Source organism: Salvelinus alpinus, chromosome 11 (genome assembly GCF_045679555.1).
Source record: "Salvelinus alpinus chromosome 11, SLU_Salpinus.1, whole genome shotgun sequence".
Taxonomy (NCBI): Eukaryota; Metazoa; Chordata; class Actinopteri; order Salmoniformes; family Salmonidae; genus Salvelinus; species Salvelinus alpinus.
Window position 1 is genome coordinate 4,591,007 of NC_092096.1, and position 21,625 is coordinate 4,612,631.

At 46.6% G+C, this 21,625-nt stretch overlaps 1 protein-coding gene across 12 annotated transcripts in view; it reads left to right on the top strand.

Annotated features, from left to right (window-relative positions):
- Positions 1–21,625, top strand: part of eps8a (EGFR pathway substrate 8a, signaling adaptor) — a 279,677-nt gene that overhangs the window by 235,965 nt on the left and 22,087 nt on the right. For 10 of the 12 annotated variants that reach the window (XM_071331567.1, XM_071331566.1, XM_071331569.1 and 7 more), the window contains 5 exons: positions 9,933–10,081; positions 11,731–11,914; positions 13,771–13,904; positions 15,982–16,096; positions 20,046–20,186. In XM_071331567.1, the coding sequence (XP_071187668.1) occupies positions 9,933–10,081; positions 11,731–11,914; positions 13,771–13,904; positions 15,982–16,096; positions 20,046–20,186 (723 nt within the window). The remainder of the gene's footprint in view (positions 1–9,932; positions 10,082–11,730; positions 11,915–13,770; positions 13,905–15,981; positions 16,097–20,045; positions 20,187–21,625) is intronic. The other 2 variants (XM_071331562.1, XM_071331564.1) reach the window with 1 other exon arrangement.

The following is a 21,625-nucleotide window of genomic DNA, read 5'->3' on the forward strand; positions in this document are numbered from 1 at the left end:
ACTGCTCTACTCTGTTATTCCATGTTCTGTTCCTGTTCACACCAGTCAGGATGGTGAGAGACAGACTGTTCTACTCTGTTATTCCATGTTCTGTTCCTGTTCACACCAGTCAGGATGGTGAGAGACAGACTGCTCTACTCTGTTATTCCATGTTCTGTTCCTGTTCACACCAGTCAGGATGGTGAGAGACAGACTGTTCTACTCTGTTATTCCATGTTCTGTTCCTGTTCACACCAGTCAGGATGGTGAGAGACAGACTGCTCTACTCTGTTATTCCATGTTCTGTTCCTGTTCCTGTTTACACCAGTCAGGATGGTGAACGACAGACTGCTCTACTCTGTTATTCCATGTTCTGTTCCTGTTCACACCAGTCAGCATGGTGAGAGACAGACTGCTCTACTCTGTTATTCCATGTTCTGTTCCTGTTCACACCAGTCAGCATGGTGAGAGACAGACTGCTCTACTCTGTTATTCCATGTTCTGTTCCTGTTCACACCAGTCAGCATGGTGAGAGACAGACTGCTCTACTCTGTTATTCCATGTTCTGTTCCTGTTCACACCAGTCAGCATGGTGAGAGACAGACTGCTCTACTCTGTTATTCCATGTTCTGTTCCTGTTCACACCAGTCAGGATGGTGAGAGACAGACTGCTCTACTCTGTTATTCCATGTTCTGTTCCTGTTCACACCAGTCAGGATGGTGAGAGATAGACTGCTCTACTCTGTTATTCCATGTTCCGTTCCTGTTCCTGTTCACACCAGTCAGGATGGTGAGAGACAGACTGCTCTACTCTGTTATTCCATGTTCTGTTCCTGTTCCTGTTCACACCAGTCAGGATGGTGAGAGACAGACTACTCTACTCTGTTATTCCATGTTCTGTTCCTGTTCACACCAGTCAGGATGGTGAAAGACAGACTGCTCTACTCTGTTATTCCATGTTCTGTTCCTGTTCCTGTTTACACCAGTCAGGATGGTGAACGACAGACTGCTCTACTCTGTTATTCCATGTTCTGTTCCTGTTCACACCAGTCAGCATGGTGAGAGACAGACTGCTCTACTCTGTTATTCCATGTTCTGTTCCTGTTCACACCAGTCAGCATGGTGAGAGACAGACTGCTCTACTCTGTTATTCCATGTTCTGTTCCTGTTCACACCAGTCAGCATGGTGAGAGACAGACTGCTCTACTCTGTTATTCCATGTTCTGTTCCTGTTCACACCAGTCAGCATGGTGAGAGACAGACTGCTCTACTCTGTTATTCCATGTTCTGTTCCTGTTCACACCAGTCAGGATGGTGAGAGACAGACTGCTCTACTCTGTTATTCCATGTTCTGTTCCTGTTCACACCAGTCAGGATGGTGAGAGATAGACTGCTCTACTCTGTTATTCCATGTTCCGTTCCTGTTCCTGTTCACACCAGTCAGGATGGTGAGAGACAGACTGCTCTACTCTGTTATTCCATGTTCTGTTCCTGTTCCTGTTCACACCAGTCAGGATGGTGAGAGACAGACTGCTCTACTCTGTTATTCCATGTTCTGTTCCTGTTCACACCAGTCAGGATGGTGAAAGACAGACTGCTCTACTCTGTTATTCCATGTTCTGTTCCTGTTCACACCAGTCAGGATGGTGAGAGACAGACTGCTCTACTCTGTTATTCCATGTTCTGTTCCTGTTCCTGTTCACACCAGTCAGGATGGTGAGAGACAGACTGCTCTACTCTGTTATTCCATGTTCTGTTCCTGTTCACACCAGTCAGGATGGTGAGAGACAGACTGCTCTACTCTGTTATTCCATGTTCTGTTCCTGTTCACACCAGTCAGGATGGTGAGAGACAGACTGCTCTACTCTGTTATTCCATGTTCTGTTCCTGTTCCTGTTCACACCAGTCAGGATGGTGAGAGACAGACTGCTCTACTCTGTTATTCCATGTTCTGTTCCTGTTCACACCAGTCAGGATGGTGAGAGACAGACTGCTCTACTCTGTTATTCCATGTTCTGTTCCTGTTCCTGTTCACACCAGTCAGGATGGTGAGAGACAGACTGCTCTACTCTGTTATTCCATGTTCTGTTCCTGTTCACACCAGTCAGGATGGTGAGAGACAGACTGCTCTACTCTGTTATTCCATGTTCTGTTCCTGTTCACACCAGTCAGGATGATGAGAGACAGACTGCTCTACTCTGTTATTCCATGTTCTGTTCCTGTTCAAATCAAATCAAATCAAATCAAATTTATTAGTCACATACACATGGTTAGCAGATGTTAATGCGAGTGTAGCGAAATGCTTGTGCTTCTAGTTCCGACAATGCAGTAATAACCAACAGTAATCTAACCTAACAATTCCACACTACTACCTTACACACACACACAAGTGTAAAGGGATAAAGAATATGTACATAAAGATATATGAATGAGTGGTGGTACAGAACGGCATGGCAGATGCAGTAGATGGTATAGAGTACGGTATATACATATGAGATGAGTACTGTAGGGTATGTAAACATAAAGTGGCATAGTTTAAAGTGGCTAGTGGTACATGTATTGCATAAAGATGGCAAGATGCAGTAGATGATATAGAGTACAGTATATATACATATGAGATGGGTAATGTAGGGTATGTAAACATTGTATTAAGTGGCATTGCTTAAAGTGGCTAGTGGTACATTTTTACATAATTTCCATCAATTCCCATTTTTAAAGTGGCTGGAGTTGAGTCAGTATGTTGGCAGCGGCCGCTAAATGTTAGTGGTGGCTGTTTAACAGTCTGATGGCCTTGAGATAGAAGCTGTTTTTCAGTCTCTCGGTCCCTGCTTTGATGCACCTGTACTGACCTCGCCTTCTGGATGATAGCGGGGTGAACAGGCAGTGGCTTGGGTGGTTGTTGTCCTTGATGATCTTTATGGCCTTCCTGTGACATCGGGTGGTGTAGGTGTCCTGGAGGGCAGGTAGTTTGCCCCTGGTGATGCGTTCTGCAGACCTCACTACCCTCTGGAGAGCCTTACGGTTGTGGGCGGAGCAGTTGCCGTACCAGGCGGTGATACAGCCCGACAGGATGCTCTCGATTGTGCATCTGTAGAAGTTTGTGAGTGCTTTTGGTGACAAGCCGAATTTCTTCAGCCTCCTGAGGTTGAAGAGGCGCTGCTGCGCCTTCTTCACAACGCTGTCTGTGTGGGTGGACCAGTTCAGTTTGTCCGTGATGTGTACACCGAGGAACTTAAAACTTTCCACCTTCTCCACTACTGACCCGTCGATGTGGATAGGGGGGTGCTCCCTCTGCTGTTTCCTGAAGTCCACAATCATCTCCTTTGTTTTGTTGACGTTGAGTATGAGGTTATTTTCCTGACACCACACTCCGAGGGCCCTCACCTCCTCCCTGTAGGCCGTCTCGTCGTTGTTGGTGATCAAGCCTACCACTGTAGTGTCATCCGCAAACTTGATGATTGAGTTGGAGGCGTGCATGGCCACGCAGTCGTGGGTGAACAGGGAGTACAGGAGAGGGCTCAGAACGCACCCTTGTGGGGCCCCAGTGTTGAGGATCAGCGGGGTGGGGATGTTGTTACCTACCCTCACCACCTGGGGGCGGCCCGTCAGGAAGTCCAGGACCCAGTTGCACAGGGCGGGGTCGAGACCCAGGGTCTCGAGCTTGATGACGAGTTTGGAGGGTACTATGGTGTTAAATGCTGAGCTGTAATCGATGAACAGCATTCTCACATGGGTATTCCTCTTGTCCAGATGGGTTAGGGCAGTGTGCAGTGTGGTTGCGATTGCGTCGTCTGTGGACCTATTGGGTCGGTAAGCAAATTGGAGTGGGTCTAGGGTGTCCGGTAGGGTGGAGGTGATATGGTCCTTGACTAGTCTCTCAAAGCACTTCATGATGACGGAAGTGAGTGCTACGGGGCGGTAGTCGTTTAGCTCAGTTACCTTAGCTTTCTTGGGAACAGGAACAATGGTGGCCCTCTTGAAGCATGTGGGAACAGCAGACTGGGATAAGGATTGATTGAATATGTCCGTAAACACACCAGCCAGCTGGTCTGCGCATGCTCTGAGGACGCGGCTGGGAATGCCGTCTGGGCCTGCAGCCTTGCGAGGGTTAACACGTTTAAATGTTTTACTCACCTCGGCTGCAGTGAAGGAGAGCCCGCAGGTTTTGGTAGGGGGCCGTGTCAGTGGCACTGTATTGTCCTCAAAGCGGGCAAAAAAGTTGTTTAGCCTGTCTGGGAGCAAGACATCCTGGTCCTCGACGGGGCTGGTTTTCTTTTTGTAATCCGTGATTGACTGTAGACCCTGCCACATACCTCTTGTGTCTGAGCTGTTGAATTTCGACTCGATTTTGTCTCTGTACTGAGACTTAGCCTGTTTGATTGCCTTGCGGAGAGAATAGCTACACTGTTTGTATTCGGTCATGCTTCCGGTCACCTTGCCCTGGTTAAAAGCAGTGGTTCGCGCTTTCAGTTTCACGCGAATGCTGCCGTCAATCCACGGTTTCTGGTTTGGGAATGTTTTTATCGTTGCTGTGGGTACGACATCGTCAATGCACTTCCTAATGAACTCGCTCACCGAATCAGCATATTCGTCAATATTGTTGTTGGACGCGATGCGGAACATATTCCAATCCGCGTGATCGAAGCAGTCTTGAAGCGTGGATTCAGATTGGTCGGACCAGCGTTGAACAGACCTGAGCGCGGGAGCTTGTTGTTTGAGTTTTTGTTTGTAGGCTGGAATCAACAAAATGGAGTCGTGGTCAGCTTTTCCGAAAGGGGGGCGGGGGAGGGCCTTATAAGCGTCGCGGAAATTAGTATAACAATGGTCTAGTGTTTTTCCAGCCCTGGTAGCACAATCGATATGCTGATAGAATTTAGGGAGTTTTGTTTTTAGATTAGCCTTGTTAAAATCCCCAGCTACGATGAATGCAGCCTCAGGGTGTGTGGTTTCCAGTTTACAAAGAGTCAGATAAAGTTCGTTCAGGGCCATCGATGTGTCTGCTTGGGGGGGAATGTATACGGCTGTGATTATGATTGACGAGAATTCCCTTGGTAGATAATGCGGTCGACATTTGATTGTGAGGAGTTCTAGATCAGGTGAACAGAACGACTTGAGTTCTTGTGTGTTGTTATGATGATCACACCACTTCTCGTTAATCATAAGGCATACCCCCCCGCCCCTCTTCTTACCGGAAAGATGTTTGTTTCTGTCGGCGCGATGCATGAAGAAACCAGCTGGCTGCACCGACTCCGTTAGCGTCCCTTGAGTTAGCCATGTTTCCGTGAAGCAGAGCACGTTGCAATCCCTGATGTCTCTCTGGAATGCTACCCGTGCTCGGATTTCATCAACCTTATTGTCAAGAGACTGGACATTGGCGAGTAGTATGCTAGGGAGTGGAGCGCGATGTGCCCGTCTCCGAAGCCTGACCACGAGACCGCCACGTTTTCCCCTTTTTCGGCGTCGCACAGGGTCGCCGGCTGGGATCAGATCCATTGTATTGTGTGGAAGGCAAAACACTGGATCCGTTTCGGGAAAGTCATATTCCTGGTAGGAACGATGATGAGTTGACGTTAATCGTATATTCAGTAGTTCCTCCCGACTGTATGTAATGAAACCTAAGATTACCCGGGGTACCGATGTAAGAAATAACACGTAAAAAAACAAAATACTGCATATTTTCCAAGGAACACGAAGCGAGGCAGCCATCTCTTTTCGGCGCCGGAAGTAAACTGACACCAGTCAGGATGGTGAGAGACAGACTGCTCTACTCTGTTATTCCATGTCCTGTTCCTGTTCACACCAGTCAGGATGGTGAGAGACAGACTGTTCTACTCTGTTATTCCATGTCCTGTTCCTGTTCACACCAGTCAGGATGGTGAGAGACAGACTGCTCGACTCTGTTATTCCATGTTCTGTTCCTGTTCACACCAGTCAGGATGGTGAGAGACAGACTGCTCTACTCTGTTATTCCATATTCTGTTCCTGTTCACACCAGTCAGGATGGTGAGAGACAGACTGCTCTACTCTGTTATTCCATGTTCTGTTCCTGTTCACACCAGTCGGGATGGTGAGAGACAGACTGTTCTACTCTGTTATTCCATGTCCTGTTCCTGTTCACACCAGTCAGGATGGTGAGAGACAGACTGCTCTACTCTGTTATTCCATGTTCTGTTCCTGTTCACACCAGTCAGGATGGTGAGAGACAGACTGCTCTACTCTGTTATTCCATGTCCTGTTCCTGTTCACACCAGTCAGGATGGTGAGAGACAGACTGCTCTACTCTGTTATTCCATGTTCTGTTCCTGTTCACACCAGTCAGGATGGTGAGAGACAGACTGCTCTACTCTGTTATTCCATATTCTGTTCCTGTTCACACCAGTCAGGATGGTGAGAGACAGACTGCTCTACTCTGTTATTCCATGTTCTGTTCCTGTTCACACCAGTCGGGATGGTGAGAGACAGACTGTTCTACTCTGTTATTCCATGTCCTGTTCCTGTTCACACCAGTCAGGATGGTGAGAGACAGACTGCTCTACTCTGTTATTCCATGTTCTGTTCCTGTTCACACCAGTCAGGATGGTGAGAGACAGACTGTTCTACTCTGTTATTCCATGTTCTGTTCCTGTTCACACCAGTCAGGATGGTGAGAGACAGACTGCTCTACTCTGTTATTCCATGTTCTGTTCCTGTTCACACCAGTCGGGATGGTGAGAGACAGACTGTTCTACTCTGTTATTCCATGTCCTGTTCCTGTTCACACCAGTCAGGATGGTGAGAGACAGACTGCTCTACTCTGTTATTCCATGTTCTGTTCCTGTTCACACCAGTCAGGATGGTGAGAGACAGACTGTTCTACTCTGTTATTCCATGTTCTGTTCCTGTTCACACCAGTCAGGATGGTGAGAGACAGACTGCTCTACTCTGTTATTCCATGTTCTGTTCCTGTTCCTGTTTACACCAGTCAGGATGGTGAACGACAGACTGCTCTACTCTGTTATTCCATGTTCTGTTCCTGTTCACACCAGTCAGCATGGTGAGAGACAGACTGCTCTACTCTGTTATTCCATGTTCTGTTCCTGTTCACACCAGTCAGCATGGTGAGAGACAGACTGCTCTACTCTGTTATTCCATGTTCTGTTCCTGTTCACACCAGTCAGCATGGTGAGAGACAGACTGCTCTACTCTGTTATTCCATGTTCTGTTCCTGTTCACACCAGTCAGCATGGTGAGAGACAGACTGCTCTACTCTGTTATTCCATGTTCTGTTCCTGTTCACACCAGTCAGGATGGTGAGAGACAGACTGCTCTACTCTGTTATTCCATGTTCTGTTCCTGTTCACACCAGTCAGGATGGTGAGAGATAGACTGCTCTACTCTGTTATTCCATGTTCCGTTCCTGTTCCTGTTCACACCAGTCAGGATGGTGAGAGACAGACTGCTCTACTCTGTTATTCCATGTTCTGTTCCTGTTCCTGTTCACACCAGTCAGGATGGTGAGAGACAGACTGCTCTACTCTGTTATTCCATGTTCTGTTCCTGTTCACACCAGTCAGGATGGTGAAAGACAGACTGCTCTACTCTGTTATTCCATGTTCTGTTCCTGTTCACACCAGTCAGGATGGTGAGAGACAGACTGCTCTACTCTGTTATTCCATGTTCTGTTCCTGTTCCTGTTCACACCAGTCAGGATGGTGAGAGACAGACTGCTCTACTCTGTTATTCCATGTTCTGTTCCTGTTCACACCAGTCAGGATGGTGAGAGACAGACTGCTCTACTCTGTTATTCCATGTTCTGTTCCTGTTCACACCAGTCAGGATGGTGAGAGACAGACTGCTCTACTCTGTTATTCCATGTTCTGTTCCTGTTCCTGTTCACACCAGTCAGGATGGTGAGAGACAGACTGCTCTACTCTGTTATTCCATGTTCTGTTCCTGTTCACACCAGTCAGGATGGTGAGAGACAGACTGCTCTACTCTGTTATTCCATGTTCTGTTCCTGTTCCTGTTCACACCAGTCAGGATGGTGAGAGACAGACTGCTCTACTCTGTTATTCCATGTTCTGTTCCTGTTCACACCAGTCAGGATGGTGAGAGACAGACTGCTCTACTCTGTTATTCCATGTTCTGTTCCTGTTCACACCAGTCAGGATGATGAGAGACAGACTGCTCTACTCTGTTATTCCATGTTCTGTTCCTGTTCACACCAGTCAGGATGGTGAGAGACAGACTGCTCTACTCTGTTATTCCACGTTCTGTTCCTGTTCACACCAGTCAGCATGGTGAGAGACAGACTGCTCTACTCTGTTATTCCATGTTCTGTTCCTGTTCACACCAGTCAGGATGGTGAGAGACAGACTGTTCTACTCTGTTATTCCATGTTCTGTTCCTGTTCACACCAGTCAGGATGGTGAGAGACAGACTGCTCTACTCTGTTATTCCATGTTCTGTTCCTGTTCACACCAGTCAGGATGGTGAGAGACAGACTGTTCTACTCTGTTATTCCATGTTCTGTTCCTGTTCACACCAGTCAGGATGGTGAGAGACAGACTGCTCTACTCTGTTATTCCATGTCCTGTTCCTGTTCACACCAGTCAGGATGGTGAGAGACAGACTGTTCTACTCTGTTATTCCATGTCCTGTTCCTGTTCACACCAGTCAGGATGGTGAGAGACAGACTGCTCGACTCTGTTATTCCATGTTCTGTTCCTGTTCACACCAGTCAGGATGGTGAGAGACAGACTGCTCTACTCTGTTATTCCATATTCTGTTCCTGTTCACACCAGTCAGGATGGTGAGAGACAGACTGCTCTACTCTGTTATTCCATGTTCTGTCCTGTTCCTGTTCACACCAGTCGGGATGGTGAGAGACAGACTGTTCTACTCTGTTATTCCATGTCCTGTTCCTGTTCACACCAGTCAGGATGGTGAGAGACAGACTGCTCTACTCTGTTATTCCATGTTCTGTTCCTGTTCACACCAGTCAGGATGGTGAGAGACAGACTGCTCTACTCTGTTATTCCATGTTCTGTTCCTGTTCCTGTTCACACCAGTCAGGATGGTGAGAGACAGACTGCTCTACTCTGTTATTCCATGTTCTGTTCCTGTTCACACCAGTCAGGATGGTGAGAGACAGACTGCTCTACTCTGTTATTCCATATTCTGTTCCTGTTCACACCAGTCAGGATGGTGAGAGACAGACTGCTCTACTCTGTTATTCCATGTTCTGTTCCTGTTCACACCAGTCGGGATGGTGAGAGACAGACTGTTCTACTCTGTTATTCCATGTCCTGTTCCTGTTCACACCAGTCAGGATGGTGAGAGACAGACTGCTCTACTCTGTTATTCCATGTTCTGTTCCTGTTCACACCAGTCAGGATGGTGAGAGACAGACTGCTCTACTCTGTTATTCCATGTTCTGTTCCTGTTCACACCAGTCAGGATGGTGAGAGACAGACTGCTCTACTCTGTTATTCCATGTTCTGTTCTTGTTCACACCAGTCAGGATGGTGAGAGACAGACTGCTCTACTCTGTTATTCCATGTCCTGTTCCTGTTCACACCAGTCAGGATGGTGAGAGACAGACTGCTCTACTCTGTTATTCCATGTTCTGTTCCTGTTCACACCAGTCAGGATGGTGAGAGACAGACTGCTCTACTCTGTTATTCCATGTTCTGTTCCTGTTCACACCAGTCAGGATGGTGAGAGACAGACTGCTCTACTCTGTTATTCCATGTTCTGTTCCTGTTCACACCAGTCAGGATGGTGAGAGACAGACTGCTCTACTCTGTTATTCCATGTTCTGTTCTTGTTCACACCAGTCAGGATGGTGAGAGACAGACTGCTCTACTCTGTTATTCCATGTTCTGTTCCTGTTAACACCAGTCAGGATGGTGAGAGACAGTTAAGAGCCTAGTAGTTAGTGGTGAGGGTAATGGTAACCTCTTCTCCTCCAGGTGATCCAGACCTCTGGAGGGACAGAGCTGGCTAAGAGCGTGGTGGTTCCTCTGTTGACCAGAGAGGCTATAGACTTCCTGCACTCAGCTGGGACGGCCGAGGAAAGACACCTGTGGGTTGCCCTGGGGGAGGGGTGGACCAAGTGCAGGTAGGAGGTTAGAGGTCACGATGGGGTTAACATGGGGTCATAGGGGTGAATGTTTGGTTAACGTGGGTTTAACGGTATTATCGGTCTCCAACCTCTTTATTTAAGTATCTTCTGTCCACTTACTGATGGAGTAACACCATTATTTTAGTCTAACTGAGATGCTGCTGTATAACACCATTATTTTAGTCTAACTGAGGTGCTGCTGTATAACACCATTATTTTAGTCTAACTGAGATGCTGCTGTATAACACCATTATTTCAGTCTAACTGAGGTGCTGCTGTATGGAGTAACACCATTATTTTAGTCTAACTGAGGTGCTGCTGTATAACACCATTATTTCAGTCTAACTGAGGTGCTGCTGTATGGAGTAACACCATTATTTTAGTCTAACTGAGGTGCTGCTGTATAACACCATTATTTTAGTCTAACTGAGATACTGCTGTATGGAGTAACACCATTATTTCAGTCTAACTGAGGTGCTGCTGTATAACACCATTATTTCAGTCTAACTGAGGTGCTGCTGTATAACACCATTATTTCAGTCTAACTGAGGTGCTGCTGTATAACACCATTATTTTAGTCTAACTGAGATGCTGCTGTATAACACCATTATTTTAGTCTAACTGAGGTGCTGCTGTATAACACCATTATTTTAGTCTAACTGAGGTGCTGCTGTATAACACCATTATTTTAGTCTAACTGAGATGCTGCTGTATAACACCATTATTTTAGTCTAACTGAGATGCTGCTGTATGGAGTAACACCATTATTTTAGTCTAACTGGGATGCTGCTGTATAACACCATTATTTCAGTCTAACTGAGGTGCTGCTGTATGGAGTAACACCATTATTTTAGTCTAACTGAGGTGCTGCTGTATAACACCATTATTTCAGTCTAACTGAGGTGCTGCTGTATGGAGTAACACCATTATTTTAGTCTAACTGAGGTGCTGCTGTATAACACCATTATTTTAGTCTAACTGAGGTGCTGCTGTATGGAGTAACACCATTATTTTAGTCTAACTGAGATGCTGCTGTATAACACCATTATTTTAGTCTAACTGAGATACTGCTGTATGGAGTAACACCATTATTTTAGTCTAACTGAGGTGCTGCTGTATAACACCATTATTTCAGTCTAACTGAGGTGCTGCTGTATAACACCATTATTTTAGTCTAACTGAGATGCTGCTGTATAACACCATTATTTTAGTCTAACTGAGGTGCTGCTGTATAACACCATTATTTTAGTCTAACTGAGATGCTGCTGTATAACACCATTATTTTAGTCTAACTGAGATGCTGCTGTATGGAGTAACACCATTATTTTAGTCTAACTGAGATGCTGCTGTATAACACCATTATTTCAGTCTAACTGAGGTGCTGCTGTATGGAGTAACACCATTATTTTAGTCTAACTGAGATGCTGCTGTATAACACCATTATTTTAGTCTAACTGAGGTGCTGCTGTATAACACCATTATTTTAGTCTAACTGTATGCCAAATTGAGCCAAAAGCTTTTTTTAAATCAACAATGCCTCTCTCTCTCTTCTTTCTCTCTCTCTCTTTCTTCCTACCTCTTTCTCTCTCTCTCTATTTCCCTCTCTCTCTCTCCCCCTCCCTCTCTCCTACTTACCCCTTCTCCAGGTTGGAGTGGCCTAAGGACCACTACTTCCCTCCGTGTACGCTGCAGTTCCGTGATGGTTGGGAACCTCCCATGATGCCGTCCGTCCCCCAATCACGAGAGGCAGAGCTGAATCACCTGACCCAGACCCTCGCCCACTCTGAGATCCTTAGACAGGAGGAGATGGTACACAGGCTGTCTACTGAGGTACGTTGTTCTGATGACAGAGCTGATTCCATAGAAGGGTCAAACCTAGCAGGGTGGGGTCAAACCTAGCAGGGTGGGGTCAAACCTAGCAGGGTGGGGTCAAACCTAGCAGGGTGGGGTCAAACCTAGCAGGGTGGGGCCAAACCTAGCAGGGTGGGGCCAAACCTAGCAGGGTGGGGTCAAACCTAGCAGGGTGGGGCCAAGCCTAGCAGGGTGGGGTCAAACCTAGCAGGGTGGGGTCAAACCTAGCAGGGTGGGGCCAAACCTAGCAGGGTGGGGCCAAACCTAGCAGGGTGGGGCCAAACCTAGCAGGGTGGGGCCAAGTTAGTCCTCATTTCCCAGAGGGACTGTCTCACTTGTTAGTTAGCTTGTGTTCTAAGTTTTGGAAAATTAAAGACAGTCCCTTCATCGTTAATGACAGTCCCTTCATCATTAATGACAGTCCCTTCATCAGTAATGACAGTCCCTTCATCATTAATGACAGTCCCTTCATCAATAATGACAGTCAAATCATCATTAATGACAGTCCCTTGATCAATAATGACAGTCCCTTCATCATTAATGACAGTCCCTTGATCAATAATGACAGTCCCTTCATCATTAATGACAGTCCCTTCATCATCAATGACAGTCAAATCATCATTAATGACAGTCCCTTGATCAATAATGACAGTCCCTTCATCATTAATGACAGTCCCTTGATCAATAATGACAGTCAAATCATCATTAATGACAGTCCCTTGATCAATAATGACAGTCAAATCATCATTAATGACAGTCCCTTCATCATTAATGACAGTCCCTTCATCATCAATGACAGTCCCTTCATCATTAATGACAGTCCCTTCATCATTAATGACAGTCCCTTCATCAATAATGACAGTCTCTTCATCATTAATGACAGTCCCTTTATCAACAATGACAGTCCCTTCATCAATAATGACAGTCCCTTCATCAGTAATGACAGTCCCTTGATCAATAATGACAGTCAAATCATCAATAATGACAGTCCCTTCATCATTAATGACAGTCCCTTGATCAATAATGACAGTCAAATCATCATTAATGACAGTCCCTTGATCAATAATGACAGTCAAATCATCATTAATGACAGTCCCTTCATCATTAATGACAGTCCCTTCATCATTAATGACAGTCCCTTCATCATCAATGACAGTCAAATCATCATTAATGACAGTCCCTTGATCAATAATGACAGTCCCTTCATCATTAATGACAGTCCCTTGATCAATAATGACAGTCAAATCATCATTAATGACAGTCCCTTGATCAATAATGACAGTCAAATCATCATTAATGACAGTCCCTTCATCATTAATGACAGTCCCTTCATCATCAATGACAGTCCCTTCATCATTAATGACAGTCCCTTCATCATTAATGACAGTCCCTTCATCAATAATGACAGTCTCTTCATCATTAATGACAGTCCCTTTATCAACAATGACAGTCCCTTCATCAATAATGACAGTCCCTTCATCAGTAATGACAGTCCCTTGATCAATAATGACAGTCAAATCATCAATAATGACAGTCCCTTCATCATTAATGACAGTCCCTTCATCAGTAATGACAGGCCGTTTATCAATAATGGCAGTCCCTTCATCATTAATGACAGTCCCTTCATCAGTAATGACAGTCCCTTCATCAGTAATGACAGTCCCTTCATCAATAATGACAGTCCCTTCATCAATAATGACAGTTCATTGATCACTGATCACAGTCCCTTGATCAATAATGACAGTCCATTGATCACTGATTACAGTCTCTTCATCCATGATAATAGCTGAGGAAAGAGTTCAGCTGATGTGTTTGTGTTATCTGTCTCCCCCCAGCATCCGGGTGTACAGGACTTCCCGTCTTCACAAGGGTATGCATTGGACAACAAGGCCTACAAGCGCATGCACCTCTTGGACCAGGACATGGCCGTGCAGGCCTTCAAACAGGCCGTCTCACGACACGTAGACCGGTAACACTGCACCGCGGTCACCTGACTGAACCCAACGCCCTGAAGAACTGGCCATGCTCTACCGTCTTTAAAACGAATGTCCCTCTGGACACACTTTACTTACTCTAAATCTGAACTGTACAACTGTCCCCTCTCAACTGGGAAACATATTCTTTCCTGCTGCTGTAGAATCTTCCAATCTCTCAATAAACATCACATCCCAGGAAGTAGCTAGCTAGCTAACGGTAGAATAAACATCACATCCCAGGTAGTAGCTAGCTAGCTAACGGTAGAATAAACATCACATCCCAGTGAGTAGCTAGCTAGCTAACGGTAGAATAAACATCACATCCCAGTGAGTAGCTAGCTAGCTAACGATAGAATAAACATCACATCCCAGTGAGTAGCTAGCTAGCTAACGGTAGAATAAACATCACATCCCAGTGAGTAGCTAGCTAGCTAATGATTGAATAAACATAATGAGCGTCAGGTAGCTAGCTAGCTAACGGTAGCAGCATGAGGGACAGGAAGTAGTTATTTCCTACTGGTGTAGAATCTGCCAATCTCGTCTCTTACTCTCCGCTATTGGTTCACACCTGATCCTCTGACATTGTGTCTGTATTCACAGTGTTCTCTCCTTTCCATTGATATTCTCATCCTCCATTCTTATCCTCTTATGGGTTAACAGGCTAACACTCTGACTCTGTAATGTTCTACTGTATATAAACACATCACCACTCTGGGTGCTAGGGGGTAAATTATCTTTATCACAGTCTTGATCAATCACAGCTCCCTCTATCCTCTCCCTATCCCTCTGTTCTCTCCCTAACCCTCTATCCTCTCCCTATCCCTCTGTTCTCTCCCTATCCCTCTGTTCTCTCCCTATCCCTCTGTTCTCTCCCTATCCCTCTATCCTCTCCCTATCCCTCTGTTCTCTCCCTAACCCTCTGTTCTCTCCCTATCCCTCTGTTCTCTCCCTATCCCTCTGTCCTCTCCCTATCCCCTGTTCTCTCCCTATCCCTCTGTCCTCTCCCTATCCCTCTGTCCTCTCCCTATCCCTCTGTCCTCTCCCTATCCCTCTGTTCTCTCCCTATCTCTCTGTTCTCTCCCTATCCCTCTGTTCTCTCCCTATCCCTCTGTTCTCTCCCTATCCCTCTGTTCTCTCCCTATCCCTCTGTCCTCTCCCTATCTATCTGTTCTCTCCCTATCCCTCTGTCCTCTCCCTATCCCTCTGTTCTCTCCCTATCCCTCTGTCCTCTCCCTATCCCTCTATCCTCTCCCTATCCCTCTATCCTCTCCCTATCCCTCTGTTCTCTCCCTATCCCTCTGTTCTCTCCCTATCCCTCTGTTCTCTCCCTATCTCTCTGTTCTCTCCCTATCTCTCTGTTCTCTCCCTATCCCTCTGTCCTCTCCCTATCCCTCTGTTCTCTCCCTATCCCTCTGTCCTCTCCCTATCCCTCTATCCTCTCCCTATCCCTCTATCCTCTCCCTATCCCTCTGTTCTCTCCCTATCTCTCTGTTCTCTCCCTATCCCTCTGTTCTCTCCCTATCCCTCTGTTCTCTCCCTATCCCTCTGTTCTCTCCCTATCCCTCTGTTCTCTCCCTATCTCTCTGTTCTCTCCCTATCTCTCTGTTCTCTCTCTATCCCTCTGTTCTCTCCCTATCCCTCTGTTCTCTCCCTATCCCTCTGTTCTCTCCCTATCTCTCTGTTCTCTCCCTATCTCTCTGTTCTCTCTCTATCCCTCTATCCTCTCCCTATCCCTCTGTTCTCTCCCTATCTCGCTGTTCTCTGTCTAACCTCTGGTGTTAAAGTTGGGCCACTTCTCCTCGGCTGGGACAGTCAGTAGCAGTAGCTTGTAGGTGTCTGTGGTCCATGTCTGGCTTTATCCCAGTTCAGTCATGTCCATAAGCATGTAGCGTGTAGCGTGTAGCACCACACCGTGCAGAGTGTGCTTGGTCTGTTGTGTACAATGCATGTTGTGGTTTCGGACGATATGATTGGATACGATGTGTGCATTCGTCCTCAGTGTATCAGTCCCTATTCTACCGTTAGTCCATCTGTCTAACCCCTGACCTCTATAACCTCTGACGTGAACAGGAATTACGAGGCCAACGGCAGCAGAGGTCAGCCAAAACTGTTTGCCAAATCCAAGTATGACTTTGTGGCCAGAAACAACACAGAGCTGTCATTGGTGAAGGACGAGGTTGTGGAGGTAAGGACCGGATAACACAAACATTTAACACGAAGGCTCACTGCAAGGACGAGGTTGTGGAGGTAAGGACCGGATAACACAAACATTTAACACGAAGGCTCACTGCAAGGACGAGGTTGTGGAGGTAAGGACCGGATAACACAAACATTTAACACGAAGGCTCACTGCAAGGACGAGGTTGTGGAGGTAAGGACCGGATAACACAAACATTTAACACGAAGGCTCACTGCAAGGACGAGGTTGTGGAGGTAAGGACCGGATAACACAAACATTTAACACGAAGGCTCACTGCAAGGACGAGGTTGTGGAGGTAAGGACCGGATAACACAAACATTTAACACAAAGGCTCACTGCAAGGACGAGGTTGTGGAGGTAAGGACCGGATAACACAAACATTTAACACGAAGGCTCACTGCAAGGACGAGGTTGTGGAGGTAAGGACCGGATAACACAAACATTTAACACGAAGGCTCACTGCAAGGACGAGGTTGTGGAGGTAAGGAACGGGTAACACAAACATTTAACACGAAGGCTCACTGCAAGGACGAGGTTGTGGAGGTAAGGACCGGATAACACAAACATTTAACACGAAGGCTCACTGCAAGGACGAGGTTGTGGAGGTAAGGACCGGATAACACAAACATTTAACACGAAGGCTCACTGCAAGGACGAGGTTGTGGAGGTAAGGAACAGTTAACACAAACATTTAACACGAAGGCTCACTGCAAGGACGAGGTTATGGAGGTAAGGAACGGATAACACAAACATTTAACACGAAGGCTCACTGCAAGGAACGAGGTTGTGGAGGTAAGGAACCGATAACACAAACATTTAACACGAAGGCTCACTGCAAGGACGAGGTTGTGGAGGTAAGGAACCGGTAACACAAACATTTAACACGAAGGCTCACTGCAACGTGTAACGGCAGTGTAATAACCCCAGAATAGTAAAGACTGTTGTTTCAGACCCTGCATCACGTCACATAATAATGGACGTCTTTGTTACACCAATATTGTCTTGTGTTGTCGATCACGATAACACTCATTTTATGGCAAGAACCACTAGAGGGCAGTAGAGAGCACAGAACACATGTAGTGCTCAATGTTTAACCCAGGGGGGAACGACTGCCCCCTCTCGATGAAGCCACAAAGTTCATGGCCGACCGCGGTACTGTAGGCATTGTTTGCAGAAAACAGGATCCCCCAGTATAGTGAATGGGAAAATGGCTTCATGGTTAATCTTAGTGTAAATAAAATAAAACATTGAACACAATCATGTTACCAGTAATTGCTTCTATTACACCAGATGTATGTCCTTGAGCCGATTAGTTTAAAATCACACACGGAAGAAGTTTGAAGGATCATTTAGTTGCTAATGGCAGCCTGCCCGGTCAATGAGAGGAGGCAGCACTGAGTTAGCCTGCAACGTCACTTCCTGGAGGAGCTCAAACTGAGCATGCTACGTATCCATCAGACGCTATCTTAACCGACGACTTTGGCTTCAAATGCCCTGTTGTCACTTCACATAGGAATGAGTGGTGTCATGGGATCGATGGCTTTGTCCAGTCATATACAGTCATTGGTTTAACCACATCTACCCCAGGTCAGGGGATTGGTCAGGGACCAATCCTCCCCCTGGTAACCCAGGTCCATCTGTAACATGTAACAACAGTGTTGAAGGTAACCAATCCTCCCCCTGGTAACCCAGGTCAGGTCCATCTGCAACATGTAACAACAGTGTTGAAGGTAACCAATCCTCCCCCTTGTAACCCAGGTCAGGTCCATCTGTAACAACAGTGTTGAAGGTAACCAATCCTCCCCCTGGTAACCCAGGTCAGGTCCATCTGTAACATGTAACAACAGTGTTGAAGGTAACCAATCCTCCCCCTGGTAACCCAGGTCAGGTCCATCTGTAACATGTAACAACAGTGTTGAAGGTAACCAATCCTCCCCCTGGTAACCCAGGTCAGGTCCATCTGTAACATGTAACATGTCAGTGTTGAAGGTAACCAATCCTCCCCCTGGTAACCCTGGTCAGGTCCATCTGTAACATGTAACAACAGTGTTGAAGGTAACCAATCCTCCCCCTGGTAACCCAGGTCAGGTCCATCTGTAACATGTAACAACAGTGTTGAAGGTAACCAATCCTCCCCCTGGTAACCCAGGTCAGGTCCATCTGTAACATGTAACATGTCAGTGTTGAAGGTAACCAATCCTCCCCCTGGTAACCCAGGTCAGGTCCATCTGTAACATGTAACAACAGTGTTGAATGTAACCAATCTTCCCCCTGGTAACCCAGGTCAGGTCCATCTGTAACATGTAACAACAGTGTTGAAGGTAACCAATCCTCCCCCTGGTAACCCAGGTCAGGTCCATCTGTAACATGTAACAACAGTGTTGAAGGTAACCAATCCTCCCCTGGTAACCCAGGTCAGGTCCATCTACAACATGTAACAACAGTGTTGAAGGTAACCAATCCTCCCCCTGGTAACCCAGGTCAGGTCCATCTGTAACATGTAACAACAGTGTTGAAGGTAACCAATCCTCCCCTGGTAACCCAGGTCAGGTCCATCTACAACATGTAACAACAGTGTTGAAGGTAACCAATCCTCCCCTGGTAACCCAGGTCAGGTCCATCTACAACATGTAACAACAGTGTTGAAGGTAACCAATCCTCCCCCTGGTAACCCAGGTCAGGTCCATCTGTAACATGTAACATGTCAGTGTTGAAGGTAACCAATCCTCCCCCCGGTAACCCTGTTCAGGTCCATCTGTAACATGTAACAACAGTGTTGAAGGTAACCAATCCTCCCCCCGGTAACCCAGGTCAGGTCCATCTGTAACATGTAACATGTCAGTGTTGAAGATAACCAATCCTCCCCCTGGTAACCCTGGCCAGGTCCATCTGTAACATGTAACAACAGTGTTGAAGGTAACCAATCCTCCCCCTGGTAACCCAGGTCAGGTCCATCTGTAACAACAGTGTTGAAGGTAACCAATCCTCCCCCTGGTAACCCAGGTCAGGTCCATCTGTAACATGTAACAACAGTGTTGAAGGTAACCAATCCTCCCCTGGTAACCCAGGTCAGGTCCATCTACAACATGTAACAACAGTGTTGAAGGTAACCAATCCTCCCCCTGGTAACCCAGGTCAGGTCCATCTGTAACATGTAACAACAGTGTTGAAGGTAACCAATCCTCCCCTGGTAACCCAGGTCAGGTCCATCTACAACATGTAACAACAGTGTTGAAGGTAACCAATCCTCCCCTGGTAACCCAGGTCAGGTCCATCTACAACATGTAACAACAGTGTTGAAGGTAACCAATCCTCCCCCTGGTAACCCAGGTCAGGTCCATCTGTAACATGTAACAACAGTGTTGAAGGTAACCAATCCTCCCCTGGTAACCCAGGTCAGGTCCATCTACAACATGTAACATGTCAGTGTTGAAGGTAACCAATCCTCCCCCTGGTAACCCAGGTCAGGTCCATCTACAACATGTAACAACAGTGTTGAAGGTAACCAATCCTCCCCCCGGTAACCCAGGTCAGGTCCATCTGTAACATGTAACATGTCAGTGTTGAAGGTAACCAATCCTCCCCCTGGTAACCCTGGTCAGGTCCATCTGTAACATGTAACAACAGTGTTGAAGGTAACCAATCCTTCCCCCGGTAACCCTGTTCAGGTCCATCTGTAACATGTAACAACAGTGTTGAAGGTAACCAATCCTCCCCCCGGTAACCCAGGTCAGGTCCATCTGTAACATGTAACAACAGTGTTGAAGGTAACCAATCCTCCCCCCGGTAACCCAGGTCAGGTCCATCTGTAACATGTAACATGTCAGTGTTGAAGGTAACCAATCCTCCCCCCGGTAACCCAGGTCAGGTCCATCTGTAACATGTAACAACAGTGTTGAAGGTAACCAATCCTCCCCCTGGTAACCATGTTCAGGTGCTGGATGACAGGAAGCAGTGGTGGAAGGTGTGTAACTGTTCCGGGGCGTCTGGCTATGTGCCAAACAACATCCTGGAGGTCACCAAGGCTGTGGACGTCACGGTGCGGGGGGAACCCATCTATAGCCATACTATACAGGTAAGTCCCTGGACGGTGTCTCAGAATAAGGTTCTCAGCATTTGTATGTTAATATTAGTCCTATTGATAGTGTAAAGTAATACAGTCGTGGGCAAACATTTTGAGAATGGCTCAAATATTAATTTTCACAAAGTCTGCTGCCTCAGTTTGTATGATGGCAATTTGCATATACTCCAGAATGTTATGAAGAGTGATCAGATGAATTGCAATTAATTGCAAAGTCCCTCTTTGTCATGGAAATGAACTGAATCCCCCAAAAACATTTCCACTGCATTTCAGCCCTGCCTCAAAAGGACCAGCTGACATCATGTCAGTGATTCTCTCGTTAACACAGGTGTGAGTGTTGATGAGGACAAGGCTGGAGATCACTCTGTCATGCTGATTGAGTTCGAATAACAGACTGGAAGCTTCAAAAGGAGGGTGGTGCTTGGAATCATTGTTCTTCCTCTGTCAACCATGGTTACCTGCAAGGAAACACGTGCCGTCATCATTGCTTTGCACCAAAAGGGCTTCACAGGCAAGGATATTGCTGCCAGTAAGATTGCACCTAAATCAACCATTTATCGGATCATCAAGAACTTCAAGGAGATTGGTTTAATTGTTATGACGAAGGCTTCAGGGCACCCAAGAAAGTCCAGCAAGCGCCAGGACCGTCTCCTAAAGTTGATTCAGCTGCGGGATCGGGGCACCACCAGTACAGAGCTTGCTCAGGAATGGCAGCAGGCAGGTGTGAGTGCATCTGCACGCACAGTGAGGCGAAGACTTATGGAGGATGGCCTGGTGTCAAGAAGGGCAGCAAAGAAGCCACTTCTCTCCAGGAAAAACATAAGGGACAGACTGATATTCTGCAAAAGGTACAGGGATTGGACTGCTAAGGACTGGGTTAAAGTCATTTTCTCTGATGAATCCCCTTTCCGATTGTTTGGGGCATCCGGAAAAAAGATTGTCCGGAGAAGACAAGGTGAGCGCCACCATCAGTCCTGTGTCATGCCAACAGTAAAGCATCCTGAGACCATTCAAGTGTGGGGTTGCTTCTCAGCCAAGGGAGTGGGCTCACTCACAATTCTGCCTAAGAACATAGCCATGAATAAAGAATGGTACCAACACATCCTCCGAGAGCAACTTCACCCAACCATCCAGGAAAAGTTTGGTGACGAACAATGCCTTTTCCAGCATGATGGAGCACCTTGCCATAAGGCAAAAGTGATAACTAAGGGGCTCGGGGAACAAAACATCGATATTTTGGGTCCATGGCCAGGAAACTCCCCAGACCTTAATCCCATTGAAAACTTGTTGTCAAACCTCAAGAGGCGGGTGGACAAACAAAACGTCACAAATTCTGACAAACTCCAAGCATTGATTATGCAAGAATGGGCTGCCATCAGTCAGAATGTGGCCCAGAAGTTAATTGACAGCATGCCAGGGCGGATTGCAGAGGT